The sequence below is a fragment of the Carassius carassius genome, chromosome 29 (assembly GCF_963082965.1).
Source record: "Carassius carassius chromosome 29, fCarCar2.1, whole genome shotgun sequence".
Taxonomy (NCBI): Eukaryota; Metazoa; Chordata; class Actinopteri; order Cypriniformes; family Cyprinidae; genus Carassius; species Carassius carassius.
Window position 1 is genome coordinate 12,102,758 of NC_081783.1, and position 14,216 is coordinate 12,116,973.

Below are 14,216 nucleotides of genomic sequence, written 5' to 3' on the forward strand. Positions count from 1 at the left end.
TCATAATTATCAGCTAATAAGGGTAAATCTCCATACTCTGGTGCACTGGAGGGAGCATCTGAGTGGTTTCCACAGTTGTACCTTGACAGGCTGTAGAAAATTCTGATGGAATCACGTCCTCATGTTCTGATATCATAGATACGCGAAGTGCAACTTGTATGAAGTTGTATGAAGCCATTGCAATATTTTGCATTTATATTTTTTGCATATATTTTATAGTTTTCACATTATTTTATATAATTGCATTGATTAGTTTGTTAAATTCACATACTTTATCTGTTTGATTATTGTCTTATATTTAATACAGTATATCTTCAGTTTAAACCAACCGCATGCGGTCCACTCAAGTGGACATCTGAAGATCTCTTTGAAAAATTTGTAAAAAAAATAAAATAAAAATCAATTCTTGTTTTTCATGCCCTAAGAGCAATAAAAACACATTGGAAAAAAATCCTGACTGAGGTTATCATAATTCATGCTTGAAAGGGTTAATTTACAGTCCCTTCAAATCATTCCCTTAAAAAAACGTAAAACACTTTGCAAGAATTGTGTATTTCCTTATAAGTTAACGTTAGACCTGTTCTGAACCTGAAATCATCTTATACGCCACCAGACTGATGAGGACAATGTATTAGGAATTGCATTTCTTTGCCCTATAAATATTTCTCCCTCAAAAGTACTAAAAGAACAGCTACATTAATGAAAGAGGAATAGATAAGAATCGGAACTAGAACCCTTAATTATTTACGATTACCGTTCAGGTTACACAGACACGCTTAATTCAGCTCATAAAGTCACCGGCTGATGACTGTCGTAATTTAAGCGACACTTCCATGATATTTTTCTTAATAGAGCATCGGACAAGATGATAAACCACTAGATCTGCTACACTGGCTTCACATGTCAACCGGTTTGACAAGAAGGCAGTCCACATCAGGCCTTTCTAAAAACCAACAATCGAGGAGTTTGCATTAATAACGGACATCACAAAGCTTGATTTATCTCGCGTCTCTAAACTGATAGAGGCTTCGCGTGAATGTACCGTTTCTAACCATCGTCACGGAACACTTGTCAGGTACAGCAAATAAAGTCCTACCTTTTTCTTTGAAAGGTGAGAAACTGCGAAAGTGGAGCACTTCAGATTTCCATTTTACACGGACGCTCAGATGAAAAGAGGAAAGCTGCGAGATGAGAGTGGAGAAGTGATGATCGGGCAGACGAGGATGATCGAATAACCTCTCATACATGAACAAGGACATCAGCCGAGCAAGGTAGATCACTCAGTTTAGCTCTCGAAGAATTCATCGTTTGAAGTTGTGCACCTGCCTCAATTCATGATAGCGCATGAGCTGTAATCCCGGAGGTGTGCGCGTATTCTTCATTCACTCCAGATGAAGTTTGCTGGACGGCGCCATCGTGACGCGCTCGCGCTGAAAATAGCTCGAACCAGAGAGGGGACATATCGTCGCGAGGCATCTCCAGAGCCCTTCATAAACACGACGACATGTCACGCAGAATTGAAAGCGCTCACATTTATGGGACTGGCTGTACAACGTAAAGCCGTTGATCTTTGCTCACACTGCCTTGATGCTGAGATTTCCTAGGATGCACTTGGACCAAGTTACCTGGGCGATGCTTAGTGTTCATTTGCAAAAACGATGGTCTTTATTGATTTTTAAAGAAGCAGTCTTTATAGAGTTTGATTTAGTGATAGGCAGGATGTTTATCTTTTGCATTAAAATCACATTAAATGTGACATTAACCTTTGAGGTCTTTGAGCAAAACACCCTATTAAAAATGCCTAATTATTCATGCTAAATTCAATAAATAAGGATTTTAAACAATTCATATTTTTAAATAGATTTATCAGTAAAACCATGCGTTTTTAAATATTAAAAAACAGATTTAAAACAAAAATCTCACAATAGATATAAATAACTGCTAGTTATTAGGTCCCCCAAATAAGTCCAGTTAAATGTAAAGTTGATCATTTACAAAAAATGGCAAAAGCCTGCACCTCATCGTTTTACCTCACGCTGGATCTAAGAACAAAGGATTTATTTTAATGTCAGGTGGATCAAAGATACATAGCCCATTTGATTTACATGAATTAAAAAACAAGACTATTAATCCATCAGTTTTAAAGTGTTATAAATAATGGGATTTTGTTTTATATAAGGCGGTAAAATGCAGTCTTTTTTTCAAATATTAGGGATTTAATCGCAATGTTTTAGTTCCGTTTTTTTTTTTGCACAAAAAGCAAAATAAAAGGGCAAAAAGGGCTAAAAATATACACAACACTATAGAAAAGAATGGAAAGTAACGAAATGGCTTGTAATGTACATTTAGTATTTACAGTTCTGCAAGCGGTTCCTTTCTGCCCTCTTATGGAGGATGACTTTAAAATATATACATGTTTTATGAACACCACTGACACCTGGACTTCCTGTCAGCATCATGGCTGACTCTTGGGCTGCCCTTCTTCTTGACTATTCAACGTGGAGCCATGCCCAGTGTTGGTCCGAATAAAGTTGTTGAGGCCATCAAAGCCTTGATTAAAGAGAAACTCCATATACCAGTTCCAGTACTTCCCGATCTGCAAACATGAAAAGAAGAGTTACGGTGTGGAATACCTCAACAGAATATGACTGATTAAAAACTTGCTCTCATGTTGACCTGAAATAAGCAGTTTTTAATAAAAGGGAAATTATATAACTTTAGTACCTTTATAGAACCAAGATCCACGTTCTTCCTCTCCGGCCAACACTGATGAAGAGAACACATAAATATTCATTGTTCTCCCTTTGCTCTAAATCTCAGTAGTACACTGCTGAATGTTGCAGTCGGACCAAAAAAGGTACTTGTATTATTAAAGATGAAGAAAACTCCAGTCTCACACAGCTTCCATGAATAATAAAATGTGATTCTGTATTAATGGATCCTCTATAAAAGATACATTAATACCACATTTATCTCCTTGTCCATTCCTAAAGTTATTAGTGAAAATCGGAGGCTGCCCTGTCCCCAGTAGTGACACAAGGCTTTACACTTGATGTAATATAATTATCTAATTAGCTTACGCAGCGGAGTCCCTTTCCTTCGCTCCAAATGAGATGACAGTCCAGCATCACTGTACTATTACAAACTCTCACGCATTTAAATGTCACTAGTGTGAGAATCTCTCTCACCCGCTGATGAAATTCGATGGCATAGCTGAAAAGCGCCGGGTGGTGGATGAGATCGAAACGGCACCATGGTTCTGCCACTTTGCTCAGAGCGATAAGATCCTTGTCGATCTCAATATCTGAACCAGGGATGCACCACCAGGAGTTCCACATGGAGTTCACCATGGCTTGAAGGTTCCGATTAAACTCCTTGTATGTGTTTCTGCTAATGTGGAATGTTTGCTGTAATGTGAGAAAATATTACACATGAAACTAGTGAATAAGTCAACACCTGTCAAGACACCTTTTCAGCTCAAAGTGTAAATTCAAATTCCACAGAATGCTTGTGGTACAATAACACCTTGGTGCCACTAAATGGATCTAATGGGTTAGAGTGTGAGAAAAGAATCACCCATACATTTTAAATGACAAAAGTGTAATGCTGTGATGAAATTATTTGGCCATTTTATTCACTGCAATGCCAGTGCCATGCTTTGTCTCACTGGGATTCAATCAAGAAGACTCAATTTCTCTTTTCATCCCCAGCAGGTAAGGTGAGGATTACAGCAATAGCCTCCAGGAGCTTCATTGTAAATTCTTAAAAGCACAGCTTGAAGGTCCTTCTAATTTACCCATTATGAGTAAATTATTCAGACACAAAACCTCTTGAATACACACAGTTGGCTTTTCATGACTTTGCTGTGTGTTCATTTTATGACAGTTTCCTCATTACCTCTCTCTGCTGCTCTTGTTTCTTAGCCAAGGTCAGATTCTTCCGGTATCTGAAAAAAGGATATAACAACAGAATTTTATTAATAAAGCTAACATATTGTACTAGAATTATTTGTTCCATATATATATATATATGTATATATATATATATATATATATATAAAAAGAGACAAAATAGTTTAAGTCAGATATACACTACAGCTGTGAAATTAATGTTGGTAGACTTAAAAAAGAATTAAAATCCTGGTTTGTAAACTTATTTGAGAATTTGACTTTTCCCTCAGCAGGGTTAAGCCAACGATAGTAATGCACTTAAAATGAAAGCTTAGTGAACAAGTGGGCAAAAATTTTGGTCTGTTCCTAACACAATTGTTCCTCACAAGTTCTGATTTGATTTGTGTGGTTCATTGTCTTTTCTTTGGTGCTTGGCACTGTAAATCCCCATCAACTTTCATTATATGGTAAGCAGCTGCTTGGATACACTTCCATATTAGCATGATAGTGTATAAAAAGCAGACTTTTGATGTTCGAGTGATCCTTTCCCTTTAAGGTCTTCACAGAAGCACTGAAAGGTTTGCGTGCCAAAGCACATGAAAGAATCTTCATACTTCATTTCATCTATTGCTTACAGACATCATGCCATGACAATGTAATGCATTTGAAGGTTCAGGCTGTTGCCCGCAGTTTAGCCAGCAGCACACAGGTGTCCCACTGCCATGGGAACCACACATGCAATGAAGAGGAACTTACCCTTCACCCAGCTCATTCACCCAAATGTTCCAGAAGATACCCTTAATCTAGCATGGCCAGGCTAACATCTCAAGCAGAAAATCTCTAGGATTTACTAGAGTTATAAAACGACCCATAAAGCTTATTATAGCTCACATACAGTACCTGTACATGATGTAGCCAAGCCTATCCACGCTGATGGAGTCTGTGGCAAAGAGAGCTGGGTAGAAAACCCCAGCCGGAGGCATGATGATCAGAGGCAAACTGTACTTCAAAAACATGTCACACACCTAGACATTGAAAAAAAAAAGTCTGCATTGGCACAAAGACATTAACAGCAGGGTTTGTTGCACTAAATCTACTAGACGAAAATCAGCACATAAATCTTAGAAAAACTCAGACTGGAACTTCGGTTGATGTCACTTTGCCAAGAACATCATGTTTATTAAGTTAATCAAAGCTGAGTATACCGTCTCATAGAAAGCAAGTGTCTGGTTGAGCAGAAGAACATGGCAGTTCTCCAGACGGAGTCCCTCAGATGCCAGCAGTCCCACAAAGCGAACCAGCTCCATAACGGAGTCCATGAAGCCAGACAAGGTCATAGTCCTAGGAAGGGGAGTGCATTATTCTTTTCACTCACTTTTTTGAAAGCATACACAAAATAACATGTGAAAAATGAGTTTTCCCTGCAGAATGTACAAAATAAATCAACTAAATCACACCTAGTACACACCAGATGTGTCTTTGTGCTAGGCTTGGCACCCACACAATTCGCACAGCACAGAGACCCAAAGCAAAAAGGGAATAATGGGGGTATTGCATTGATGCATGGCACACTGGCGCAGTCAAACAGGGTTTTGCCCTTGATCATAATTTCTCCTTTAGCTGTGCACTTCAGTAATGTAATAAAAAAATAACCAAATCAGCAGCAAGTAAGAAGCAATACACGACAGGAGAGGGAAAAATCCACCGCACTTCATTACACACCGTTCCAAAGAACACTTTTAGGGTAAACGAGGTTCAGACGGAGCCTGACCACAGAAGCATTTCATTGATCTTTTTAAATATAAAATATAAAGAAATCTGCAGTGGTAAACCTCCGGCAAGACTTTTAAAGAGTACAATCACTGGAGCGTGGTCCCATTTCTTCAGATTATTTCTGCAATGTTTTCCAAGACAGTGAGTTTTTGACAGTCATTAAAAACTCTCAGTGGATTCTGTAAATAGCAAATCACATTAAAGACAACAGCATTTGCAAGTTATTTAAATACTAGAAAGCAACATGTTTCCAAGACTAATAAACTGGAAACAGTGCTGGGGTTTTATCAGGAATTGATAAGAATAAGTATTTACAGGGTTTCTGCAAGATTTTTAAGCTCAAATTTAAGATTTTTTTAAGACCTGAACATAAAATGAATACCATATGAGCAGGGTAGGGCAATGTCTATAATACCATAAAATTACTGTAAAAAGCATAATTTACAGTTCAGATGATACATTTTACATTTGAGCCTTTAAAGTCAAAAGTTTATTTTTAAAAACTTTGTTTATTCTGCTGATATCTTAAGGACTACCGTGGACAGCTGACCCCACGGAATAAAGCCCTGCATTTCAGCCCGAGCCCGACTGGCCCCGACTTATTTATGCCCCTAGGGCCGGGATTCGGGCCAATTTTCACGTTATAGCTCACATGCAGGTGGGGCCTCGGGCCTTTTTTGGGTTATCCTTCTATTTATATTTTTAGACATTAATAAAAATAAAAAAAAATGAGAAGTTGACGTCGACGATAGAAAAACAAACATAGAAAGACATTTCATAACCTCATAACTTTCATAATCTGATAATTCAACCCGTTATAATTACACTGACATACTGACATGACAGTCTCACGCACGCACGCTTTTCCGTCAGCGTGACCCACGATTATACTTCACTTATATCCACTTATTGTAGTAGTAGCTATTATAGGCCTCTAAATTAATGTATTAATCATAGCCTAGTTGGCCAACTAATAATTCTAAAATGATTATTCATGCAGCGGCGAGCATTTCTGTGTCTGCACCTGTTGCTGCGGGCCACGCAGGAAAGAAGAGAGCGCTGGCCGAGTTTGAAAACATTGTGGAGCAGGATGAGGATGACGACGATGAAGTACAGCAATACATGCGCCTCAATCACAACATGGAAGGTGATGGACGAGATGTGCTGCTATGGTGGAAACAGCACGAGACCCTTCTACCGCAACTGTCAAGGCTCGCTCTGTGTTTAGTGTCCCGCCAGCAGCAGCAGCGAACGTGTCTTCAGCGCAGCGGGAAGAGTGATGGAAGAGAGGAGGACTGGGTTATAAAACCTTCCACTCTGGATGCTTATTCTTTTTCTCCACGATGCTCTGTAAGAGACTGTTCTAACTTTTCATTTGACTGGACTTTATTTTCGCTTAACTGTTGGAAACTAATGAAAAAAAGAATGGACATGTTCTGTGGTGCATTTTTGAGGTAAGATAACCTGCAAGTTTGTTTTTAATTAATTTAATTTGTTTAGATTGTAGGCTATTTCTCATTTCGTTTGCGAGCGCTGTTGCGAGCCTGCCTCAGTATTTCAATTTTTTTTTTATTTTACTCACTGTGGTTTAATAAATAAACATTTATTAAACTAACTGTCTGTGTGATATGCTTGAAGTGTTTTATATCTATGGATTTTATTGTAGCCAAGTAAAGTATTAGCGTTAATTTGAGGGGCTTAATTTATTAAATATGTTTTAGGCTACTCGCTGTCAGCTTGGCTGATTAACGTTAATCGTCATTTTAAAAAAAAAAGCTCCAAACATTTTTCTGAATTAACTTGATAAAGAAATGAAAAGAAACATAACACAAAACTGACCCCTTTTTTAATTGTTGCAAATAGGGCAGGCTTCCGCTGTGTAGCTAATAAATAAATAAATAAATAAATAAAAACACGGGCTCGTGTCGGACTCGGGCTGATAATTTTGATGAGCTGTCGTACACGGGTCGGGCTAGGGCCTGATTTGAGGCCCGTGCAGGGCTCTTCCACGGAAACCCTGATTTAAGCATTTTTGGCTGTATTATTATTGGTTAATACCATTTTCTCGGAGCAAAAAGAAAAGTTGTTTATTTTTTAAATAGGTTGTGAAAATGTGTTGATAACTAATTAAACACTGTTGATTTTATTTTCAGATCTTTGGTATACTCACATGGCACTGTTGCTGTTAAGACTGATGTCCAAACCGCCCTCCGATGCGCTGACTGAATGCCATGTCAGCCACTTCACCAGCATGCTATTCAGACACTCGATGACACTACACTGTGAGAAGGACAATGTGAAAAGGCACATTCAGATAAGAGTGAAAAAAAATAAAATCCGGCTTTCAACTGCTGTGAGCTTAATCACAACACCACTCAAATAACATCCCAGGAAGTGTTAAGATGGCACGGCTTTGTGTAGAATGAGTAATTCACTTATGTCTGAACGATTTAAGCATTCATTGACATCCTGGCTCACACGGTCATGCTCGTACTTGATACAAACAAACAGAAAGAAAGAGAAACAACATACAAACCTTGAAAAATACAGTGGATGTAAAATAAAGTTGCTTCAGTGGCTCAAAGAGAAGTTTATGCATGTCTATAGATAAAGAAACGAAATGTTAGTTTTACTTCCACTGACCAATAAAATGCTGAAGAAAAACAAAATATTTTATTTGATCAATAAACAATGTAAAAATGCCATTATCATTAGAGGTAAGGACGGTTCATCTTTTAGAACACTACATGCATTTCACAAAAATAAAAAGCCACTAAATCAGCAAATGCAAAAAGTTACGAGAGCAGAAATGGGAATTCTTGAATTACTCGGGTTGCAGCAGAGGTAATTGGGACACTCACAGAAGCTTGGCATCAAGGGGATGTCACTTAGAAGATCCAGAATCTGCGGCCGGAGTAGACAGCCGTCCCACACACTCAGAAACTTATAAAGAAAACTCTCCGTGCTGGAGAATCCCTCCTGAGAGCAATGCACAAATACAAACCATGTCAACCGTGGGATTTTACAAGTGGGGAGATCATTCAGGAATGCAGAAGAGAAAGAAAGCAAGGCAGAAAACATGATTGATAGATGTCCTGAGGTTTGTGGAATAAACTGCCACATGTTTCTAATATTAAACATTCAACCTTGAGGTTGCTGAGGTTAATTTCCTATTGGGTAATACTTGTCTTCTGTTGCTTGGTTGTACCTGAAGGAACTGCTGTGAAAAGAGGATGGTGCTCAGGAAGCGGCAGGCTTCAGAAGTGCTGTCAGAACTTCCATCCACGGGACATAGTAAAAACTCTGCCCAAAACATACAAGAATAAACTGCATTATATTACTGAACTGGAATTTGAATGGGAACTATAAAGGCGGGGACAGACTTTAGATAAGCTTGGAAAGGTTTGGTATTATAACATGAAAAAAGTACCCTCTTGCAATGAGTGTCCAAGCCAAAAGTTAAGGCGCAGGAAGGCAGATTCATCCTGTACACAGTCCAGGTAGTGCAGAGCCAGAGCTGATCCCAGAAGCGAACCCATCTGGGCAGGCAGCTAAAAACAAGGTATGATTTTAACATGAAGGTGCTATATGCTAAATAACATGCATCTGCACAACGCTGAGACAGTATATCATAACCAAGAGCTGTCAAAACAGCTGGAGGCAAATAAACCAATTCAGCCATACTTCTGGCTCCTTTGAGACCTGTACTGAAACTGACAGTTTAGTACAACAGTTTAGATGAAACACATTCCACCATTCTACATTCTCACTCTTTTCAAACACTGTAATTTGTGTCAGTCTACAAACAGCTGCCTCACAATATGGGACTTCAACAAATAATAAATAAATAAAACTAAGTGACAGATTGACAACGGACATGGCTGAGTCTTTCTGTAATTAACAAGCAAATGTATCATTCATCTGAGAAATGACTGATTCTAATGATGGGGTTGCCACAGTGAGAAAGAATCAATGATCTTTCCCCATGGCCACAAATGAACTGTTTTTTTCCAGATAACTGACTCCACCAGCTTCTTCCTCAATCCTTTCCTAGTGCAGACTGCAAAATCACCCTAACAAGTGGTGCAGGGACACTATGACAATATTCATTTTGTGAAGTATTCTGAATCAGAATGAAGCATAGATGTCTGCAGACCATAAAAGAGATTAAATAAGGCTTATAAGGTCAGTGGATCCGATCTGTAAAAATGTTATGACTTGCCAATTGAGAGTGTAATATTGTTTAGTACTTACAGACACGACAGTGTTGATGAACATTGAACAAGCCGAACATTTTATTTTACATCTGAAAAACTTGACTACTGTGAAAGATTCTGCAGCAATATCAATTAGATAGCAGACTTGACGACATGCTCACTGATCAGTCTTGTGAAGGCTTAGCTCCACCAAGTGTCCAAACAACAGTAGTGCAGATCCCTGTAATTTTGATGAATATTATGCAATATGGAATTTTGCATTTAAAGAGCCAAAAAAATCTATATCCTATTATATTGCAAGTCAAGTAAAGGACATGTGCATTACCTCTATATTGTGGATGTTCTCCAGTAGCTCTTTGAAGGAACGGAGCTCCTGCAGGCGAAACGCCTTCTTGTTGGAGTTGCTGTCGAATGCCGAGCTCAAGGGAGGTATTGCTAGATGATGTAGTTTCTGTGGACATTAGATAAATACATTCAGTTTATAGATTAACTGATACATTTTCATTCATATAATATCAGAACTTGCCTATTTAAGACTGGAATATACAAGGCCAGGATTCTGCCCCAATTTCCAGTCTGGAGGAGTCAAAACTTTTTTAAGTCATAAGTCATAATAACGACCCCCCCAGTTTCCGTCCCCAGTTGCAAAGTCCTGTGTTTGTATTGATTGATTATGTGCTTTGGTGTTTTTCCTGTTCTCACACTGTACTCCCAATAGGAGCATAGTCTGGGTGTTGTTTTTTTTCTCCTACCTTTCCTAAATATTATGCTGTATAATAACACGAGGGAAGTCGTGGCCTAGTGGTTAGTGAATCGGACTCACAATCGAAGGGTTGTGAGTTCGACTCTTGGGCCGGCAGGAATTGTGGGTTGGGGGGAGTGCATGTACAGTTCTCTCTCCACCCTCAGTACCACAACTTAGGTGCCCTTGAGCAAGGCATTGAACCCCCAACTGCTCCCCAGGCAGCATAAATGGCTGCCCACTGCTCCGGGTGTGTGTTCACAGTGTGTGTGTGTGTTCACTGCTCTGTGTGTGTGCACTTCGGATGGGTTAAATGCAGAGCACAAATTCTGAGTATGGGTCTCCATACTTGGCTGAATGTCACTTCACACATTTCTTCCTCAATTTCCTATCTTCCTGTCCTGTCTACCTCCTTGTCGTATGTATGTATGATGGCTAATTTCGCTGGTACTTGTGACTACTGAAAATAAAGGGCTACTACTACTACATAACAACATGATGGAAGAAGTACATCCAAATTTGGTAACTGGTCTCCTGGAAACAAAGTGCACTGTGTTTAGGCCAATTTGAAAGTCTGGTAGCATGCGATGCTGCCTGCATCATTTAGTATATGATGCCCAGCTTTAGGGCAAGTCTAGTGTTTTAAAATCTGTTAACATTTTTATTCTTAAACACCCTTTAGTTGACAAGTCAGTGTTCTCTAAAGCTCCTTACAGTATTTCAAAGATGACATTTTACCCGCTTTCTGGAGGATGGCTTCTCTTTCAGATCCAGACTGAGGCTCTGATCAACTAAAACAGCACCCTTGTTTTTCCTCTGCACAGCACTAAGAGCCACTTTCCAGGTGGAGTTGTGATTCTTGAATCCAGTCTGAAAAGCAAAAAAAATTGCTTGGTCTAAGAGTCTGAAACACCTGGCAGATGAAAAAAGCCTTGTTGGAAAAAACTGTAATGAATACAATACACTAACCCTCACTCTTGATGGAAGAGAGAGCGTCACTAGGTCTGGTCTGAACACTTTGTAGAGTGCTAAAAGTTGTGTGAGAAATGGTTGTCTACCCTAATAGGAAAAATGGGAGAAAACAAAGTACTTGTGAAATGAAACATCCTCTAGCACTACAGTTAAGCTATGTTTATAATAAAGGATATGGAGGCATTTATTTTAATAGATGGAGTCTTTACCATTTTGGCCTGAATATCCAACAGTTTCCTGACTCTGTATGGGTGAACTACAAAAGTGGAAAATAAAAATCAGAATAACAAGCAAGTAACATCATGTAGTACTCTTACAACATTTATAAAAAAAATTAAACCACTTATACAACAACTCACCATGTTCCCGCATGGTTAAAAGGTACAACAAGTGGCAAATAAAAGGGCACTGGAAGGAAAAAATACAATTAGCCTAGTAAATAAATTTGAAAACCTAAACCTGGGAATATCCTAAATTAAAAAAAAAAAAAAAAACCTTTGCAAAGCACAACTAACCAGATTTTCTTCCGTCACAAAGCTGAAAATGAAGCCATAAATGGATCTCAAGTCATCTTTGCAGTCAATCAGGTCAAAAACAGTGAGCACCCAGCGGACAAAGAGAACCTTAAAAGAAAAGATATGAACCAAGTGTTCAAAAATAGGAAAGAAACAGAAGCAGTGACAGATTTTGACAGGGACAGAAACAAGACTTGGTTCTATGCAATGGGTGTTGATTGGATTTTGAGATGAAGTTTATGCATAAATTTTTTTTTTTTTAAAAGTCAGATGAAATCAAGCCTGCAGGGGTGGGGACTATATAACTGTCAAAGTCTCAGAGAAGTCTGTCAGTCCACCATAGGACTGAGACATTATGATATTTTGATGAACATATATATATATAGAATAAATAGTATTTAGTATTAATTTTCATTTCCGATACCTCATTTTGATATCTATGAAGCAAAAGCAAATGACAGACATTTCACTAATGACCAGATACAATCAACAGCCCTCACCTGTGCATTCATTGGCATTTTCCCTACACACAGCCATGACAGCCCCTTTACGATGGCCTCCTGCGGCACCACTGTGGCAGGTACGAGAAACTTCAGCACACGGGTACAGTTCGCAGTTCCTGTCGGATGAACTGAATTTAATCATCTGTGCCATAAACAACTAAAGAAAATGCTTCTCGTGAGGAATTCCTGCTCATGTTATAATGTAAACAAATACAGCTGAAGAAACCTGTACATCCCCTAATAATTATATCACCTGCATTGAGGCTTAAAGCCAAGTCCAGCAGCACTGTGATGAGCTCCGATGGAATACCCTTACTGAGAGCCACTGTCTCCACCCTCACCAGATTCCTCTCCAGCTCATCATTCCCTCTGACTACTGTGCCAGCTTCCACTGTAACATTCAACAATACATGTAAACAGATATTATCACACCTAGTGATACAGTATCTGATGACTACTACACCCTTACACAGATAAACAAAAGACCTTAACAAACCTGAAGTCGTTGTAAGAGTTACTAAAGGAACAAAAACAAAATAACTAAAACAATTAATGGAAAAAACGTCCCTTCTGTTAAATTGTAACACTCTAAAATAGTTTTTGTTCGCCGTTTCTATAATGTTTTATGCTGCACTTACCCTGAGACAAATACTTCACGGCGAGACCGAAGGGATCCGCCTCGCCTTTTCGCTTTTCTTTTTCTGCCAAACGCAAACTTCTGTTGCTCGCAGAGGAGACGGAGGAGTTTATTTCTCCGGACGGCTCGGAGCCTAACCCCGCCAGGTTAGATATATCGGCCATTTTTGCGCTACATTATAGTATTATTTGCTCTCCCTCGCGTGTTTGTCTCGGTCGCTGAAGTAACCCATTCAAACCAAACGCCAAATCTGCCGCGACCGTTTGAACATGCGCACTGCATCACTTCCTGTTCTGCCACTAGCACAATGAACACAATGAACTGAAAGCGGAATAGCTTTACTGCGACAAAGATGTCATTAATATATGGTTGTTTCAGATTTTATTTTTCATTGAATTCGTAATTTGCATTTATTGTTTTTCAAACATAAACAATTGTGTATATTTTAAAATATTAAGAAAACAAATTAGATGCACAGTCAAATAAATGGTTGATACGTGGCTAATGTGTCTAAAAGCAATTTTCCTAAGGGGTGATCAAACAACAATAACTATAATTATTACTATCATTACTTATTATTATTACTATTATTTCCAAGGTATTACTGGGAACAAACGTAGAATGCGCTTATCTGCCACCTACTGGACTGGGGAGAGCAACCTCAGAGTGGTTGAAAAATGAATTAAAATATACTGAGCTGACTATATTTGATAAATAGCTTGTTTGGTATTAAATGGTAAGAACTGTAATACTATTATGTGATTAAATGATGCATACTAAGACAATACTATACATCCACACTTTTAATAACTCTTTTGGATTTTTCATTCGTTCTATTTTTCAGTCTATTCATATTTAAATATGTTTAGTAAAAAGTGAGCAAGACATAAAAATCACAAGTGTTTTTAATACTATCACCAAACTGCATGATAAACTGCATAGGGGTTTTATTGTCAGCATCTTCATG

General features: G+C 38.5%; 2 protein-coding genes across 5 annotated transcripts in view; both read right to left on the minus strand.

Annotated features, from left to right (window-relative positions):
• drp2 (dystrophin related protein 2) overlaps positions 1 to 2,213 on the minus strand; it is a 146,780-nt gene extending 144,567 nt beyond the window's left edge. For all 4 annotated transcript variants that reach the window (XM_059515878.1, XM_059515874.1, XM_059515875.1 and 1 more), the window contains exon 1: positions 1,097 to 2,213. The gene's annotated coding sequence lies outside the window, so the exon portion shown is untranslated. The remainder of the gene's footprint in view (positions 1 to 1,096) is intronic.
• Positions 2,214 to 2,320: 107 nt separating this feature from the next.
• Positions 2,321 to 13,561, minus strand: cenpi (centromere protein I). The gene is made up of 20 exons (XM_059515880.1): positions 13,251 to 13,561; positions 12,866 to 13,003; positions 12,610 to 12,728; positions 12,110 to 12,217; positions 11,954 to 12,002; positions 11,804 to 11,850; positions 11,592 to 11,681; positions 11,361 to 11,492; positions 10,206 to 10,331; positions 9,094 to 9,214; positions 8,872 to 8,966; positions 8,525 to 8,642; positions 8,200 to 8,264; positions 7,834 to 7,943; positions 5,096 to 5,231; positions 4,791 to 4,915; positions 3,898 to 3,946; positions 3,189 to 3,407; positions 2,725 to 2,766; positions 2,321 to 2,596 (listed from the first exon to the last, which is right to left on the minus strand). Exons 1-20 carry the CDS (start codon positions 13,411 to 13,413, stop codon positions 2,456 to 2,458), a joined length of 2,193 nt encoding a protein of 730 aa, XP_059371863.1. The 5' UTR covers positions 13,414 to 13,561; the 3' UTR covers positions 2,321 to 2,455.
• Between the last annotated feature and the right edge of the window lie 655 nt (positions 13,562 to 14,216).